The 19,311-nt window shown below is 43.1% G+C and overlaps 1 protein-coding gene across 1 annotated transcript in view; it reads right to left on the bottom strand.

The window, feature by feature from the left end:
- Positions 1 to 19,311, bottom strand: part of SUSD1 (sushi domain containing 1) — a 135,131-nt gene that overhangs the window by 107,746 nt on the left and 8,074 nt on the right. The window contains exons 2-3 of the mRNA XM_040239531.1: positions 10,708 to 10,827; positions 8,006 to 8,161 (exon numbers count right to left, since the gene is read on the bottom strand). Coding sequence (XP_040095465.1) covers positions 8,006 to 8,161; positions 10,708 to 10,827 — 276 coding nt within the window. The remainder of the gene's footprint in view (positions 1 to 8,005; positions 8,162 to 10,707; positions 10,828 to 19,311) is intronic.

The raw sequence follows: 19,311 nt of genomic DNA on the forward strand, positions 1-19,311 counted from the left end.
ACAATATACAGCCTTGTCACACTCCTTTCCCAATTTTGAAGCACTCAGTTGTTCCATGCAGGGTTCTAACTGTTCCTTCTTGACCCACATACAAGTTTCTCAGAAGACAGGTAAAGTGGTCTGGTATTCCCATCTCTTTAAGAATTTTCCAGTTTGTTGTGTTCCACATAGTCAAAGGCTTTAGTGTAATCAATGAAGAAGAAGTAGATGTTTTTCTGGAATTCCCTTGTTTTCTTTATGATCCAACAAATGTTGGCAATCTGGTCTCTGGTTCCTCTGCCTTTTCTAAACTCAGCTTGTACATCTGGAAATTCTAAGTTCACTACTGAAGCCTCACTTGAAGGATTTTGAGCATATCCTTGCTAACATATGAAATAAGTGCAACTGTAGTTCGAGCATTCTTTGGCATTGCCCTTCTTTGGGACTGGAATGAAAACTGACCTTTTCCAGTCCTGTGGCCACTGCTGAATGTTCCAAATTTGCTGGCATATTGAGTGTAGCACTTTCACAGCATCATCTTTTAGGATTTGAAATAGCTCATCTGGAATTCCATCACCTCCACTAGCTTTGTTCATAGTGATGCTTCCTAAGGCCCACTTGACTTCTCATTCCAGAATGTCTGGCTCTAGGTGAGTGATTGCACCATCATGGTCATCCAGGTCACTGAGACCTTTTTTGTATAGTTTTCTGTGTGTTTTCTTACCACCTCTTCTTAATCTTACCATTTCTGTCCTTTATCAAGCCCATCCTTGCACAAAATGTTCCCTTGATATCTCCAATTTTCTTGAAGAGATCTCTAGTCTTTCCCATGCTATTGTTTTTCTCTATTTCTTTGCATGGTTCACTTAAGAAGGCCTTCTCATCTCTCCTTGCTGTTCTCTGGAATCTGAATTCAGTTGGGTATTATCTTCCCCTTTCTTCTTTACCTTTTGCTTCACTTCTTTCCTCAGCTATTTGTAAAATCTCCTCAGACAACCACTTTGCCTTCTTGCCATTTCTTTTCTTTGACCAATATTCTAATTTTCCAGTAAAGTCTTTTTTTTCCTCAAAAAAACTAACACTATCATTTCATTTAAAAAATAAAAAAAGAACGTTTTAACAATGCCCCTGCCCAAAAGGAAGAATATAATCTCAGAATCCTTTCATATTTTTGTTTAGTGATTTTATTAAAATTCACTATAGTCTTTATACTGGTTTGTTTGGTTTGGGGTTTTGGGCCAAGGAATACCTACCTCATTGCTAGCTGGTTGTTGTCCGGGAAACAGTAATTCATTCAGCTGCTGGAGGAGACCCAAGGGACCAATTCTGATCAACCTACACCTTTGGGAAACTCTGTGGGAAATGGGCTCCAGAGATGACAGTCAACAACTCTTCCCCTTCCTTTCTTGCCTCTCCTCCCATCAAGAATGGAACCCATTTCCCCTCCTCTTGAGGGGCTCTTGAGACTGGCTTTGTCCAACGGAACTTAGCAGAAGCAACATGGCGCCTGCTCTGGACATCGCCTGAGACGACGCCTGGCAGCTTCCTCTTTCCCTCAGCTGGAATCCAGTGTCCACGCTACCGAAAACCCAGGCTGCTGTGCTTGGGAGACAGGCCAGTCAGAGAGGCCCTAAAGACGAGAGACTGCGTGAAGGAGAACTACGGTGGCCTGCTTGACAGCTAGAATCAAGGTCCAGGTGGCGCTGGTGGTAAAGAGTCCACCTGCCGACACAGGAGACGCGAGAGGCATGGATAGAGCCCCTGGAGTAGGAAATGGCAGCCCACTCCAGTATTCTTGTCTGGAAAATTCCACGCCCTGGTCAGAGGAACCTGGAGAGCTACAGTCCATAAGGTCACAAGGAGTCAGACACAACTGAACACACACACACACACACACACCCCCAACCTAGCCGTATGTGAGAGAGGCTTTCTTTCATCAGCCCAGCCTAGTCCAGCCACCACTTGAATATCTGTACACAAGTGACAAAACCACCTAGCCACAGAATTGTAACAAACAATAAATTGTTGTTTTAAACCACTAAATTTGGGGGGCATTGTGGGGTGGGAGGAGTAGAGTCACTCAGTAAGAAATAACCAAGACACTCCTGACATAGGAAGAAATGCTGAAATCCAAATAAGGTGAAGAAGATACAGTATTAATGAAAAAGGCAATTTCTGAGGGGAAAAAAAATGAAGTCTTGGAAATTAAAAACAAAATACAAATGCCAAAAATAAAAGCTCAATAGAGGCACTGAAAATAAATGCACAAATTTAAACTCAAGGAATTCTCCAAAACACACAGAGAAATTAATTATCTAAGATAGAAACTATGGGACGAAAAAATAATATGAGAACAGACCCCAAACATTCAATATCTATTTAAAAGGAATTACGGAAGAAAATGGAGTAAATATATAAAAATTTAATATCAAAAAAAATGCTCCAGTTTTGTATTCAAATAAAAAATAGCCTTTTAAGGTGACAGGCATGAATGTTGAAAAATGAGTCATTCTGGGTTTCAAGGAAGAAGAGAAAAATCTATAAACGTCCTGAGAGAAGGGAATAGTAATTTATGAGGAAAAGAGAAGCAATCTGACCCAGGACTTCTTGTCTGAAACACTAAATGCCAGATAGCACAGGAGTAATATGTACAGAATTCTAAGGAAAGGAGAGCAAAACATCGTGCTATATTTAAGGAAGGGAATGACATTTTAGAACATGAATGATCTCAAGAACCACACTACTGACAAAAAAAAAAATCAGAATAAATATTGTCAAGAAAGGAGAAGACATTATAAAACACAACAAAGGGTGGTGAGAAGTGAAACCAGTCAAACAAACATTGCTTTTTGCTCTTTCTTCTACAATGTTATTAACTTATCTATTTTTGGCTGTGCTGGGTCTTTGTTGCTCTGTGGGCTTTTCCTCTAGTTGCAGCAAACAGGGGCTACTCTCTAGTTGAGGTGTCCAGTTTCCTCATCACCGTGGCTTTTGTTGTTTCAGAGCAGGGAGCACAGGCTCTAGGGAGCACGGGCTCTAGGGAGCACGGACTTCAGCAGTTGCAGCTCCCGGGCTCTAGACCACAAGCTCAATAGTTGTGGCACATGGGCTTATTTGTCTGTGGGATCTTCCCAGATCAGGGATCAAACCCATGTCTCCTGAACCAGCAGGCAGATTCAACTGAGCCACCAGCAAACCCAAAAAACATTGTTAATAACCAAATCATGGAAGTTTGGGTAACTGTTAAGAAAGGATTCTTAAAATCAATCTCAATCTAGCACAGACTTTAGAAATGATTTCAGCACTGTGTTCCTAGACTGGATCTATCATCTTAGCTTAGTAAGATTCTAGCCCCCCCACCACCACAGTGAGGAATTTGTAAAATGTGTTTATGTATACATTTTTAACACAGAAACCATTTTCCAGCCTGTCCACCTGCCCCAGATTCCTAAAAAGGTAGTGAGTAGGAATAAATTAATTTTTCAGGAGCTACTAAAAATAAAACGCCCAAGTATTATAAGGCAAAAATGCAGTGGTATGGAAAACACTTGGAGTTTCTAGATACTGATTAGCTCTGTATGAGTCACTGCAGGCATTAATCCGTTTGCTTTGTGTACAGTCATTCAACAGCCTAATAACAATAATTGTTATAATGACTATTAATAACGATAACTCCTGCATGTCATCTTGTGCACATCAAGCACTGTTCTAAACACTTCGTTACTTATTAATGATTATTTTCCATCTTATTTATTCTTCACAAAAACCCTGGGAGGTTGATGCTATTATTATCCCCATTTTACAGATGAAGTAACTGAAGCATAGAATGGTTAACGTGAAGCCATGCAGGTTAAATGGTGGAAAGGCTAGAATCAGAAGCCAGGTGTCTGGCTCCTGAGACCATATCCTTAAACACTACGCTACACTGTTTCTTCCTTTACAATCTAATTTTAACATCATCCAATCAATAATTCTCTGTCTTGTCCACAGAGATTGTCAGGAACATCGATTGCCTTAAGGAAGTCTAGATGTATTTACCATATATCACTGAGATGATTTTCACATTTAATCCTCTGCTACTTCCTAATGCTCCCAAAGCATACCTTTACTAAACTGTTCTAGATCTTGACTGGATAGACATGTTAAGGTCATCATGTTAAGCTCAACAGGATAAACTCTCCACATAGTGGTAGATTCCATTGGGTCTCCAAGGTTATAACATGTTTGCTTGTGAGGAAAAAAATGTTCTGAGCAACCGTATTAACATAGTTAACTAATCAAGGGAGAAAATTCCCTATGCCTCATTCTATATATAAGATTATTTAACTTTATCCACAGCCAGAACCATACTTTGGTAGAAAATAAAGCAAAACCGAGCAGGACACTCTGACCTCATCCCAGAGCCCTGATGTTCTATATTTAAAATTCTTTCATGGATTTGAAAGTCAAACAGACTCAGGTTGGAGAATTGATTCTGCTACCTACTAGTTGTACTAATGTCTGTTCTTTAACCTTTCCGAACCACTTCTGTAAAATGAAGTTAATTATAGTAGGGTTTTTTGGCACAGATTAAATAAAACATGTGGAAAGCACTTAACACAGTGCCTGCTTGATCTTTGGTCCTCAACACTTGTTAGCCAATATGTGAATGGGCCTCGCCTCTCTACTGACTCAGCTCTCCCTAGAACACAAGCCACTCCTTCATAACCCACACCTGACCCTGACCATGAACAATGAGCGTGCACACGTACACATCCTCGCAGGGGGTTCTTGGCTAGAGGCAGGGGAATGGCCACACGGCTTGATTTAAATGCTAGATTTCAGTTCAGTTCAGCAGCTCAGTCGTGTCCAACTCTTTGCAACCCCATGAACCTCAGCACACCAGGCCTCCCTGTCCATCACCAACTACCGGAGTCCACCCAAATCCATGTCCATTGAGTCGATGATGCCATCCAACCATCTCATCCTCTGTCGTCCCCTTCTCCTCCTGCCCCCAATCCCTCCCAGCATCAGGGTCTTTTCCAATGAGTCAGCTCTTCGCATGAGGTGGCCAAAGTATTGGAGTTTCAGCCTCAACATCGGTCCTTCCAATGAACACCCAGGACTGGTCTCCTGTAAGATGGAGTGGTTGGATTTCCTTGCAGTCCAAGGGACTCTCAAGAGTCTTCTCCAACACCACAGTTCAAAAGCATCAATTCTCGGTGCTCAGCTTTCTTTATAGTCCAACTCTTACATCCATACATGACTACTGGAAAAACCATAGCCTTGACTAGACGGACCTTTGTTGGCAAAGTAATGTCTCTGCTTTTTAATATGCTGTCTAGGTTGGTCATAACTTTCCTTCCAAGGATCAAGTGTCTTTTAATTTCACTGCTGCAATCGCCATCTGCAGTGATTTTGGAGCCCAGAAAAACAAAGTCAGCCACTGTTTCCACTGCTTCCCCATCTATCTGCCTGAAGTGATGGGACCGGATGCCATAATCTTAGTCTTCTGAATGTTGAGTTTTAAGCCAACTTTTTCACTCTCTTCTTTCATTTAAATGCTCTAAAACAGAGGGCACAGTCCCTCCTCAAACGCCAAATTCAGCTCAGAAACCTATATCTTAGGAAGCCACAGTAGAGGAACACAAACACCCATTTAAGATGGAGACTGTTATTGATATCATCCAGTGTTGGCAAGGATGTGAAGAAATGAAGACCATCACGAGGGACGACAACGCCTTTGTCCAGGCCTCCGGCATTTTGGAATGCCCTCACGCTGCAAGTGCCATAGAGCTTCTTCCTCTGGGTTGAGGCTCATCGCAAAGTTTCCATGATCGCCAGGAGTCATTCCAGGGGCAGCCTGGGGACCAGAACGTCTGTGGGTTCTCCAGCACTAGAACTGCTGCAGCTCAGCCCTCATCTATACTCAGTGACATCCAAGGAGGCCTACCTGCAACAGCTCCTGAACTTGACTGGAACCCTGCAGAGCACAATGAACACCAAGTCCCAGGACTTTCTCAGAATTCAAGAACTGGGATTTATAATCTCCCAGTTCCAGGCAAGCACTGGATAACTGCTGATACCCCCAAACTTGCTAAATCTTCTGCCCTACCTAAAGTCCACTGGTGTTTCTGTGAAACTGTGACTCTGCAAGAAACTCAATGTCATCAAGAAAAGTCATCCATCAGGTTTTACAAAGGAATAAATAAAGGCCTCAAAAAAAAAAAGTAATGGGAGTAACTGCCATTGGATATGGGGTTTCTTTTGAGGGTTAAAGGGAGGTTCTAAAATCGAGTAGTGGAGATTGTTGCACAACTTTTTTGAATTATACTGAAAACCGCTGACTTTTACCCTTTAAAAGAGGGCATTTTGTGGTTTAATGAATTATACCTCAGTTTTTTTTTTTTTTAAAGGGGAAGGGCACTAAATAATTATAAGAAGTAGAATAAATAGAAGCAGAGCCTAGATAAGGATTTTGTTCCAGGAAGGTCAGTTCTTCCTAAGCTGACATCTATTTGGCTCTTGCATATAATATTTCTTTCCTTTCTTTTTCTTCTTCATATCCTTTAAAAAACATAATGCATCCTTGGAAACTATACTGAAACATACTGTTACAAAATTTTTCCTGTCAAACTCCCACAGACTTGAAAACACAATTTCAGGAGTTAAGCCCTCTGGAAAGCACCGCATCTCTCACCCATTTCCAAGGTAAGTGCCTCCAAGGATTCCAGACTCTGGAAAGTGCCCTCTGCTTACCCATGACTAATACATTATACTGAAATTAGCTATCTGCCATCACCTCCTACTAGCACAGCCTTGGCACGTAGGAAGCGCGTGAAAAATGTATATTGAATGAACCATCATCTTCCAAGTTTTTTTTTTTAAGGCACCTAATTTAATTCTGCAACACTGCACTTCTGCAATCATGTAGCAAGTAGTTTGCTACCTAAAACAACAAGATATTATAAAATGTTTTCTCTGAGGGAACGTGCTCATTCATGCCAAGAATAAATCAAATGTACCCTTTGAGAGACTTTTACCTTGGTACAGGTCAAGAGGGAGAATGAATCAGAGCATCAGAACCTGCGGTTCCTGGGAAAAAGATAAAAAATGCTCTCCTCTTTCGTGTCTCCCCCAAACCTTTAAATATCACAAAGCTTTTTAAGAAGAGTCATTGTGCCTGCTAAGTCGCTCCTGTCCTGTCCAACTCTTTGTGATGCTATGGACTGAAGCCTGCCAAGTTCCTCCGTCCATAGGATTCTCCAGGCAAGAATACTGGAGTGAGTTGCCATGACCTCCTCGAGAAGAATCATTAAGTCCACACAAAACCATCTTAGAACTAGGAGTCTTTTCTTGCCTTTCTTCCTCATTACTGTTTCAAAGATTTCCTTAGAAAATCCATATAATCATGAAAATAATAACAGAGCTACTGAAAATTAGGAGGCCTTTGCCCACCCCTTTTATTTGACCAACATATGTCCAAAACCTGACCTTCAAAGCTACTGAAATCCTAAAAGTTGTGCTCCTCACTCAGCTTATTCCTCCAGGAGACAAGCCCACAACTCTAATAGGTGCATTACAGAGCTCATCCCTGGGGCAGTGTGCACAGAGCTGGCGAGTACCACAGTCACTCCAAAGGTTACTGCAGATGGCACACCATCTCGAAGAATCTCTCCTTGCTGTTTGTTAAAACATTTCAGACACACAGAGCAAGCAAAAGAATATTACAGTCTCCCCTAGTTCTACCTCCACCCCCAAGATTCAACAATCATTCACATTTTGCCATTTAAAGTATCTTACAGATAAACACTACACCAGAAGCTTCATAATAACACTCCTAGATACTTTAGCATGCAGCTCCCAAAATAAGAATATTATCCTAAAATACTACAATACAGCTATTCCTTCTAACAAAATGAACAATAATTCCCTGATACTAACTAATACTCAGGCCAGGTCCAAATATCCCCCATCCTCCACATCCCAGGTACCAGGTACCCTCGGCCATCACCACGTTGCCATCTGCAACCCCCTTCCTGAGTACCTGTGCAATAGGTGCCGTCATTGGGGATGAATGTCTTGTTGTTGTTTGTGGCTCGATATCCTTCCAGGCAAATGCAATAAAAGCCTCCGGGTGTGTTGTGGCAAGATGTATGGTTCCCACAGACCACACTGGCTCCAAACTGGCACTCATCTTTATCTGTGGGTACATTGAGACAAAGCACAGAAAGGGCTGTCACACCATACGACGATCAACCACCCAGACTGTTCTCCTGTGCTACAGACTTGGGAATCAATATTCTATGACAGCAGCAGAAAGATATATTTCCCCAGCCTCTCCTCCGCTCACTATACTTCTCAGACTCCAGGACATGGGCTCCTCATCTCATGCCAAGTGTGTATGAAACCACAAGAGAAACTCAACATCTCATCCTGATAGCCCATCCTACTTGAAGACTGGGAGACGGAGATGCTTTTTGAACTTCTCCACACTTAAAAAGATCTTGTCATAGGCCTGGGGGGAAAAATCCAGCAGAATCCCACTTTTCCAGCTCAGCCATTCTCTTGCCTTTTTTTTTACAAAAATCAAAGTAGAATGATTTTGCATCCAATGATTAACTGGAAAATTTGTTACTTCTGAGTCACCAGGACACACAATGGAATTAGTGCTCAAGCCTTATCCGGGGGCAGGGCTAATACAGTGGCAGGAGCAGCTCCTGCTGATCTTTAGTGATCCATATAAACAATGTTAATCACCCAGTGAGGAGGGGCTGGAACCTGGATGCCTGATGAGACCACAGGACCTGCCCTGGCTATTTCTAATTCAATCATTTGACTGATGTCAAATGAACGTAAACCTCCCTCCTGTCCTCCAGCCCAGGGGTCAGCAAACTTGTTCTGTCAAAGGCCAGTCATGGGTCTCCGGTTGCAACTGCTCATCCATACTTTGGATCATAAAAGCACAGCGAGTCAGTAAACAAATTTAGACCCTATTACAAAAACAGGCAGCAATGAAGTCTGGCCCCCAGGTTAGAGTTCACGCACTCTGCCTTAGACTGTACCGTCAGAGGGAACTCCTGTGACCAATTTCTCTTACATCCCTCGAGAGGTGATCTATCCAGCTGGTTTTTTGGGGGGAGGATATCATCTGCTGAGGGACTGGAGTTTTTTGTCTGTCACTTTCTGTTTTATTACATTGCTGGTCCCCTCACAACAGTTCAACTGCCTCTCACAACTGCACACAATTCCTGCTAACCCAAGAGCACTCCACACCCCGTTCAAAATCTGGTAGGTTTTTTCTTTCCTTTTCCTTATATAATCTTTTTAAAATTTAATTAAATCTATTCATCATTAAAACTATCTGTGGTTAAACGACCCAAGAACACAGAGAGGCAAAATGGACCCTCAAGCCATAGCTAGGTCAGGTGTCCAGTCTGGCTTACTACGCAGGGCACGGGGCTTTCAGACACAAGCCCACCTGCCCATAAGATGGAATATTCCTTTGCTACTGTTCCTGAGGCACGTCTCCCCTGCAGACTTCATCAGAAGGGACATATGGGTTTGTAGGGGATTCTAGAGTTCTTAGGTCCCATGACTTAGCACTACATCTGTGATCTTACCTGAAACCTATGGTGTGGTCTCAGCACACCAATTATTGGAATATGAAGTATATAGTGTTTGTATCCTAAACAGAGAGGGTCAGGGAGGCCCAACTCCAGCCTGCAGGAACAAGCAAAGTTGTGTGATTGTGAAAACATGTACCTGTGAAGTAGAATATGAGTTTTTGAACTCAGGATTTAATTGTTATATATTTTTAGGAAACAAACAACAACAACAAAAAAAACAAAGATACCACAGAAAGGTGGTATATACTGTCAATCCACAGCTACAAGGTAAAACTATCCATATGTTCACTGCAGGTAACATGGATGCTGGGAGAAAACCATGATTATCCTAACATCCGTTACTATAAAGTTGCTATGGAACTCTCTCTCTCTCTCTCTGAATTGGGCTTGAAACTGGATATTATCTGACTCCTATGGCATGGTGCCATCACCCCACTCCAGTACTCTTGCCTGGAAAAGCCCATGGACGGAGGAGCCTGGTAGGCTGCAGTCCATGGGGTCGCGAAGAGTCGGACATGACTGAGCGACTTCCCTTCCCCTCCCTTTCCCTATGGCATGGTGGATTCTCTGAGACAAAAAAATTACTTCAGATACTTCTAGTCTAAAGGTATTTGTATTTCTGTAAGTCATCCAAGAGCTTAAAGGGTCACAACTACAAAAAACTTGAAGGATGGATTTTGGTAGACATAAGACTCAAAGAAACAGTATTTCACCTATCAGCCAGAAAAGTTCCATAGGCAATTGTGCTTTGTTTTTCCTCATGGTACTAATAAAAATAGTTTTCTGTCAAAACAACTCGAGAAATTTAAAAAGACAATACTCACTCAAATTGCTAAGGTAAACCCAAGACTTAAAACCAGATTTCATATCTGTGTTAGGTCAGAGAGTTCCCAGAGATTCAAGCTCAGTGACCTCTAACATGAGAGATAATTCCTTGTAAACACTAAAGAAAGGATATACCCAAACACGAAAACAGAGACTTACTGTAATTGGCAAAACTTCTTATAATAAAATCACATGAACAATAGCAATGTTTGCCCCCCAAGGACACCAACTCCTTAACACTGGAGAATCTCGTTTCTTGATGAAGTTTTCAACTTAGCCAAGAGTCAGAACTTACCAATACAATGAGTCCTCCCATTGCCCACAAATCCATATTTGCAGACACAGATGCTCATCCTTTCTCTTTTCAAGCAGGTAGCATGTTCATGGCAAGTGGCACAGATATCCGAATGGAAATCTGAATCATAAATTGCATATATCAGGAAAAGAACATTTCAGTCACGTACTCTAGATGAGTCACATTTTTGGTAGCAGACATTTACAATGGAGAACCAGCATTTGAATACCCAAATTATAAAGGGCAGATTTTATTCCATACTGTTCATACTGTTCATGGGGGTGTTCTCACAGCGAGAATACTGGAGTGGTTTACCATTTCCTCCTCCAGGGGACCAGTTTTGTCATTATGCTAAAGCCTTTGACTGTGTGGTTCACAACAAACTGTGGAAAACTCTTAAAGAGATAGGAATACCAGACCACCTTATCTGCCTCCTGAGAAACCTGTATGCAGGTAAAGAAACAACAGAACTTGACATGGAACAATGGACTGGTTCCAAATTGGGAAAGGAGTACGTCAAGGCTATATATTCTCACCCTGCTTGTTTAACTTCCGTGCAGAATATATCACACAAAATGCCGGGCTGGATGAAGCACAAGCCAGAATCAAGACTGCAGGGAGAAATACCAATAACATCAAAAATGCAGATGATACCACTCTAATGGCAGAAAGTGAAGAGGAATTACAGAGCCTCTTGATGAGGATAAAAGAGGAGAATGAAAAGGTTGGTTTAAAACTCAACATTCAAAAAACTAAGATCATAGCATCAGATCCCATCACTTCATGGTAAATAGGAGAAAAGTGGAAGCAGGGACAGATTTTATTTTCTTGGGTTCAAAAATCACTGCAGATGGTGACTGCAATCATGAAATTAAAAGACACTTGCTCCTGAGAAGAAAAGTTATGACAAATCTAGACAGTATATTAAAAAGCAGAGACATCACTTTCCTAACAAAGGTCTGTCTAGTCAAAGCTATGGTTTTTCCAGTAGTTATGTATGGGTGTGAGAGTTGGACTATAAAAAAGGCTGAGCACCCAAGAATTGATGCTTTTGAATTGTGGTGCTGGAGAAGACTCCTGAGAATCCATTGTACTGCAAGGAGATCAAACCAGTCATTTCTAAAGGAAATCAACCCTGAATATTCATTGGAGGGGCTGATGCTGAAGTTGAAGCTCTAATACTTTGGCCTTGTGATGCCAAGAACTGACTCATTGAAAAAGACTCTGATGCTGGGAAAGATTGAAGGTAAAAGGAGAAAAGGGCAGCAGAGGATGAGATGGTTGGATAGCATCACTGACTCAGTGGACATGAGTTTGAGCAAACTCTGGGAGACAGTGAAGGACAGGGAAGCCTGGTGTGCTGCAGTCCATGGGGTGACAAAGAGTTGGACATGACTTAGTGACTGAAGAACAACGAAAGACCTTATTTCACCCTTAGAAATCTGCAGTGGTTGCCCGCTCCCCACAGAGTAGAGTGCAAATTCTTCCACCTGGTATTCAGCGCTTTCCTAAGTGTAACCCCAGACTAACTCCTGTAAGCCTCAATGCTTCCAAACTCAAATACACGGTGATCTCCAGGAAGGAGGCCAACTGCTCTTTCCCACACAAACATGCTACCCACTGTCTTAGTCCATGCCCTAGTCATGATGTCCCTTCATCTGGAATGTCTATCCTTCCCTCTCTGGCCAACTAGCACCTATTCTCATTTCAAGACCCAGCTTAAATATCACACTCTCCCTAGTGTGGTCCTCATTCCCTCATTCTTTAGGAAAATTTAATGTATCTTCCTCTGTGCTCTCCTAATGCTTATACATTCCCATATCAACCATGTTAATTTGTCAATATATTCTATTCCACCTCTGTCTTCCCAGCTGGTTATTATGAATGAGCTTCTCAAGGACAGGAATTATGTCATTTGCCCACATATCATTATGGCAGGGTAAAAACATTCAATACATTTTTATTGACCAACTGGATAAAGGCATCTGTAGTCCTTCTGCCTACAACTTAAAAAGTAATGGAGAAATTCTCTGGGCATTAGGACTCCATGCTTCTACTGCAGGGGCATAGGTTCAATCCCTGGTGGGGGAATTAAGATCCTACAAGCTGTGCAGCATGACCAAAAAGTAAATAAAATAAACTACAATAGTTATTTTTAAAAAGAAGCAAATGGAGGGGAGAGGTACTCATCTACTGCCTTATCCATTTTCCTTTTAGGGAAAAAGTGGCAAATGTGTTTTAAATGTCAGTGAGATAATAACCCGTCCCAGGAGGATCACCAGATCCCAATTATTTAAATAAGCAGCAAAAATGTTTGGGGCTAAAATTCCTGAAGCATCCAGATCTACCAGATGGTGATACATGGCCCAAGATCAAACAAGAATTTCTAGCTGAGGTTCTGTGGGAACATTATATTGCACTCCCAGTGTCTGTAATATCAGGAGTTGACCTAAGAGGGAGAACATTTCAGCATGGAATTTCACCTTAGTCTTGGCTCCATTACTACCCAGGTAATAAAGACTTAGCCCACAGACTGCTCTAGGCATCAAACTAACTGAGAAAGGGAGACATACAAATATTCTTAATCAAGCTTGTTTTTTATTTTTTTAAACAAAATACAACACAAAAATGAGACAAGCCATGCTTATCACTAAGAAGTACTAAATTAACCATAGGATATTAACAGATTTTATATCCCAAACTTTAAAGAAAAATGCAACAAATTTTAAAAAGTAGAAATTATAAAGGTCATACTGACTGCTGCTGCTGCTGGTAAGTCACTTCAGTCGTGTCCGACTCTGTGCAACCCCAGAGACGGCAGCCTACCAGGCTCCCCCGTCCCTGGGATTCTTCAGGCAAGAACACTGGAGTGGGTTGCCATTTCCTTCTCCAATGCATGACAGTGAAAAGTGAAAGTGAAGTCGCTCAGTCATGTCCAACTCTTCGAGACCCCATGGACTGCAGCCTACCAGGCTCCTCTGCCCATGGGATTTTCCAGGCAAGAGTACTGGAGTGGGGTGCCATTGCTTTCTCCCATGTAATAATATAATAAAATTACAAGATAAAACGTAAGACTTGCATCCCCAAAAGTAAGCCTTTTTGTAAACTACAGAACAGTCTCCTAAATAATTATTGGAGCAAAGAGGATATCAACATTGAAATGTTTAATACCAGACATAAAAGCTTATCTACTTCAGAAAAGCTGAGTTTGGCATGTTTTTATATACTTTAAAAGAAAAAAGAAAAGCAGGCAGCCAGGGGATGGGGGGAAATAGAATTTTAATGCAAGAAGCTTGAAGAAAGAAAAATCAAATAGAGGCTGTGGGATAGGGGAGTTAGGACTTAGTAAAAAGATGTTAAAGAATTAGAAAATATATTCAAATTCATGAAAAAACTTTTGCCAAGGTCAGCCCATCCATCATAAAGACTAGTAGTCAAATTCAAGATTGGTAAAGAAAAAAAGACTATATACAAACATACAACTAAAATTCATAAACAATTTCTTTTAAATTACAAATGAAAGACTTTCAATTAAACACAGCAGATGTAACACACTCACAGCCTCTACCCCCAAATTTTAAAATGACATTAAAGGACCATGAAAGTATAAACCCTGGGAGAGAAGATGACAGCAAGCCAAGGATGTTGACAATATTTCAGAAGATGAAAGAGATGGACATGTGGGAACTGACTGAGAGGAAGAATTAAAAGGAAAGAAAAAAGAAAGGAAGGAAGGGAGAAAGGAAGAAAGAGGGAGGGAGGGAGGGAAAAAAAGAATAATAAAAATAAAAATAAATAAAAGTCAACCTGAAAGGCTCAGGAATGAGGTCCCTAAGTGCCTCAGACGGCAAACATAAAGGGTAGGGCCAGAGAGTTTAAGGAACAAGTGGAAAATACAGAGGAGTAGCTAAATGCCCAGATCCTCTAACTGACCCTGGTATAAGATGGAACTTTGCAACCTGGAAAAATGCACCAGGAAGGTTCCAGTTATATGAGCAACAGACAGAGTTGAAGGGAGAGATTAGTCTCCACACTAAATGTCCACCAATATGGGATAAATCTATTTAACCATTTTTAATACACAAGATGTGTGCCAGGCTACCAAAGGCTTCCCATACCACCTGCAGAAGAGAAAGCGGTTTCCAGAGAAAGGGGGACCTCAACAGAAGCCTCTTGTTCAGCCATAATTAGCCCACTCTGCAGGGCCAAGTAGGGAGAGCCTCTGAGTGCTAATTGCTGTGGGACCAGGAGTGGGGAAGAAACCTATCCTAAAGAAAGGGGTAGGAAGTACAACCTCAATACAAGGAAAGGCAGGGGTTGGGGTGGGTTTGGGGCTGCTTCTGACCACACAATAGTGTCCATTGATCAATAGCTCCTAACTCAGTTAGGAATCACTAGAGGGCTTCTCTTGAGGTCCAGTGGCTGAGACTCTGCCTACCAATGCGGGGGACACCGGTTCCAGCCCTGGTCCTGGAAGATTCCACATGCTGGGGAACACTCAGCCTCTGTGCCACAATGACTGAGCCCAAGCTCCAGAGCCTGAAAGCCACGACTGCCGAGATCACGGGCGGCAACTACGGGAGCCCAGGAGCCTGTGGGCTCCGCAACAAGAGAAGCCACCACAATCAGCCCCTGCAATGAGAAGCCAGAGCGCCACAGCAGAAGAGCCCCTGCGCACTGCAGCTAGAGAGAGCCTGTGCGCAGCAGCAGAGACAGCACCATGGAAAATTGATTAACTAATTTTAAAAAAGAACCACTGGAGAAAAGCATAAATGTACACAATTAGTTTACAAAGTGATTTTAAAATTTAACAATGTTAAATTTTGCAGACATTAATCACATATTTATTCCTTCCTGAAAAAAAATATGTTAGCTGTTCAGTCTGTTTTTTACTGTTATGTAATGAATTACTCCAAAACTTAGCAACTTAAAACAATAATAAACATTTATAGTCACACAATCACCCAGAATCACTGGAGACAAAGTAACCAATTCAACCCAGTTTTAATACTAAAAGTCCCCTGTTCCAGGAAACCCCTCAATTTGGTGCAAACCAAGATAACTGGTCACCCTATTTGGAGAGCTTGTTAAAACAGAATCCGAAGTGTTGGGTTTGGGTGTGGGCAGGGCCTGAGAATCTGCATTTTTAAGAAGCTCCCAGATGAACCACACTACCAGCAGCACTGAAGTGAAAGTTGCTCAGTTGTGTCTGACTCTTTGCAACCCCATGGGCTGCACAGTCCATGGACTTCTCCAGGCCAGAATACTGGAGTAGGTAGCCTTTCTCTTCTCCAGGGGATCTTCCCAACCCAGTGATCGAACCTAGGTCTCCCACACTACAGGTGGATTCTTTACCAGCTGAGCCACCGGAAGTCTCACTCTACATCAAGGACCCTGGGGAAAGAGAAGGCAATACCGAAGACATCTTTCACCAAGTCTGGACTGAGGCACAGCACAACCATGGGACCAACATGGCAGAGAGAATAACCCAACAGAATCCTCCAGGCCTGTGCCCAGGTCACTGTGCCTTTGCTATTACCTGGGGACAGGGGTGGCAAGGGGAACTGGATCAAGGTGCAGCTTCACAGCCACATCAAGGATGACGTGACCTCTGTCTTCAGCAGATTCTGCTGAGGAGAGCAGAGAGGTGGCTGCGACAGAGTAACTGAGGTGACTACCACAGAGGTGAGGGACACCCCCCACACACCTTCCCCTTGGCCTAGGGATGCCTAGAATTACTGGCAGAGCAATAGGAGAATGCAAACTCCAAAAGTCTAAGAGGATACACCTGCCAGGTGCTCTTTGTTACTATTACTATATCTCTCAGCTGAGGGCTGCCACCGTAGATTGACTTCCCTTCTCTACTCTGCAGTGACTAAGTCAGCTAAAACTACATCCAACAATGAGAGCACCAGTGTCTCAATCCCAATTGGAGTTTTCTCTCTTGCTCCCTGATTATGGGATCGTAGGCAAGGAAACTGTCAGAGATCTGGTTTTAATCTTTGGAGATGGAGATCACGTTTCAAGGACTAAATGAGAAATATCCGTGCTTCAGGAGCTTTCAAGCACTAGACAAAGAGCTAATTTCCATGAATATTTATATCTCTTTCCATAGATATTGTTATTGTTGTTAGAAACAAGTCATGCATGAGACAGTGCCTGGTCTGAGACACCCTGGTTCAGAGCAGGGTTAAGACAGATCCCTTGGGCTACAATCCTAGCTTGGCCATTAACTAGCTGAGGAATCCTTGACAATCCTGTGCCTCAGTTTCCTGTAAATCTGTAATCCGAGGATGAAAATAAACCCACAGGCTGTTTTGTGGGTAGAAGAGTAAATGAGTTCATCTGCGTAAAGCAATTAGAATATGTTAGGCGTTATTGTAACATCCACACAACAGCTCTTCGTTAATGAATAAATGAAGGTACTGACAACTAGCCAGCTCCCAATTATACTAATAAAGAGTCATGGAGAGCTGCACTGATGCAAAAACCCAAAGGAATATCGTGTAGACAGATGCCTACCTATTCAGGGGGTTGATATTCTGGGAACCATAGTACCTTCACTTCCCTGTTCACTCCCTGTCCACCTCCCACATCCTCTAGCCTTCTGAGTAACATCTGACTCAGAAGTTGTAAGTTCAGCTTCCTCACCCTTTCAGCTCTGCTTACCCCTCCCTCCTCTCCATGTCACACTGCACACTTGGACACCTAGACCTCGGGATGGAGTGGAGGTTGCCAGCCCGTATTTCAAAATTCAAGCAACAACTTACATGCACCCTTGAAACAACAGCAGATGGACTGTGACAAAGCAGATTTTGTCCACTGTCAAGGGAAGAAGGAAGTTTAAAAAGCACAAATGGAGTGCTTGGATTCAAATCATAATCTACTCCCCAGCCATTCACCAAACAAGCCCACTGCACAACCTGCCTGAAATGCTGTCTCTCAAGCTCATGGAGACATGTGGAAACAGATCAGATGACCTGAGGAAGAAAGCAAACGGGGGCCGACGCTCAGGAAGAGAAAGCATTCCTTACAGTACCGCAGAAAGTCGCATGGCTCCTAAGAGACTGCATCAGATTCTGGAGACAGAGGAATGTGAGAGATCTCACAGCCTCTCCTCTCCAACAGCCCTGACAGGAAAACAAAAACAAACAAACAAAATAGCCTCTGCATTAAAAATCCACCAAGACAGAGCACACTCTACTCTTTCAAGCAGTATAGTCCTCGCAGGGCAGTGGGAACCATCGTCCACTCCCTCTCCCCCTCAATGCAGGGCTGCCATTCCCAATCAAGAACCTATAACCTCTCTTTGCATTAAATGATTATCAGCCTGCATCTGCGCTGGCCCTTTTGCCTTCTTCTGTCCACCTTCCTCTTTAACCAAGACCAACTTGCAGCAGGACCGCCACACCTGGCCTCCAGACCAGGAACCAACCCATGCTGAATGTCCCAAAGTCAGTGTTTCAGAACTCTGAGCAAAGCAGCCTCACCCTAAGGTTCATGTCCTGAACGTCACCCACAAACAGGCTGCCTCACATTCTCCAGCAAGCTGCATACGTTTTCCCCACCCCATAATCCACATTCAACCCCAACCCCACCTCACCCCCTGCCCCGTCCCCTTTGCAGACCTAAGGCCAATAGGCCACTTGCTACCTTGGGCTGCAGAGACCTAAGAGCCCATTTTAGGATTTGATCAGAAGCTGAGAATAGGCCCAGGGCCAAGTTCCTGGAGAAGGAAGACAGGCCACGGTGGGAATCAGCCTCGTCAGCTCTAATCCTGCTCTGTTACTTTGAGTGACTGTAAGTCACTCCAAAACAAGGCACTCCTTCCATTTCCCCCTTTCCTCCTCTTCTCACTCTGAACAGAGTATGTGCGGCTGTGATTCACGATGACAGAGGGAAACCAAGCCTATGCGATGCAGATTCAGGAAGTCAGTGCCCTTCATACCATAACAACTTCCCCAAGCCCTTCCACCATCGCTTCCCAAGCCTCTCAAGGCCTCTGCCCAGCCCCTGGCTCTCCCAAACCCCAAAGGGCCTGAGCCAACAGGTTCCTCAGCCACTCCCAGACTCAGAGCAATACCAGGAAAAGGTTAAGAAACAGGACTGACTGGTTCCAGCCCTCCTTACCCATTACTAACCTCTCTGCTCCAGTAGGGCTTGGCACCTCACCCACCCACCAACACCCTCTTGCTCTATCAACTACCATCTCACACCTTCCTCCCACTCAAGCGACCTGACTTCTGCTCCTCCACTCTCTCCTCCCTGAAGCATCTTCGTTGTTGTTGTTGTTGTTGAGTTGCTCAGTCATGTCCGACTCTGCAACCCCACGGACTGCCGCACACCAGGCTTCTCTGTTCTTCACCGTCTCTTGGAGCTTGTTCAAACTCATGTCCATAGAATCGGTGATGCCATCCAACCATCCCGTCCTCTGTCATCCCCTTCTCCTCCTATTTTCAATATTTCCCAGGATCAGGGTCTTTTCTAATTAGTTGGCTCTTTACATCAGGTAGCCAAAGTATTGAAGCTTTAGCTTCAGCATCAGTCCTTCCAATGAATATTTAGGACCGATTTCCTCTAGGATTGACTGGTTTGATCTCCTTG

Source organism: Oryx dammah, unplaced genomic scaffold, assembly GCF_014754425.2.
Source record: "Oryx dammah isolate SB20612 unplaced genomic scaffold, SCBI_Odam_1.1 HiC_scaffold_1, whole genome shotgun sequence".
NCBI classification, from domain to species: Eukaryota; Metazoa; Chordata; class Mammalia; order Artiodactyla; family Bovidae; genus Oryx; species Oryx dammah.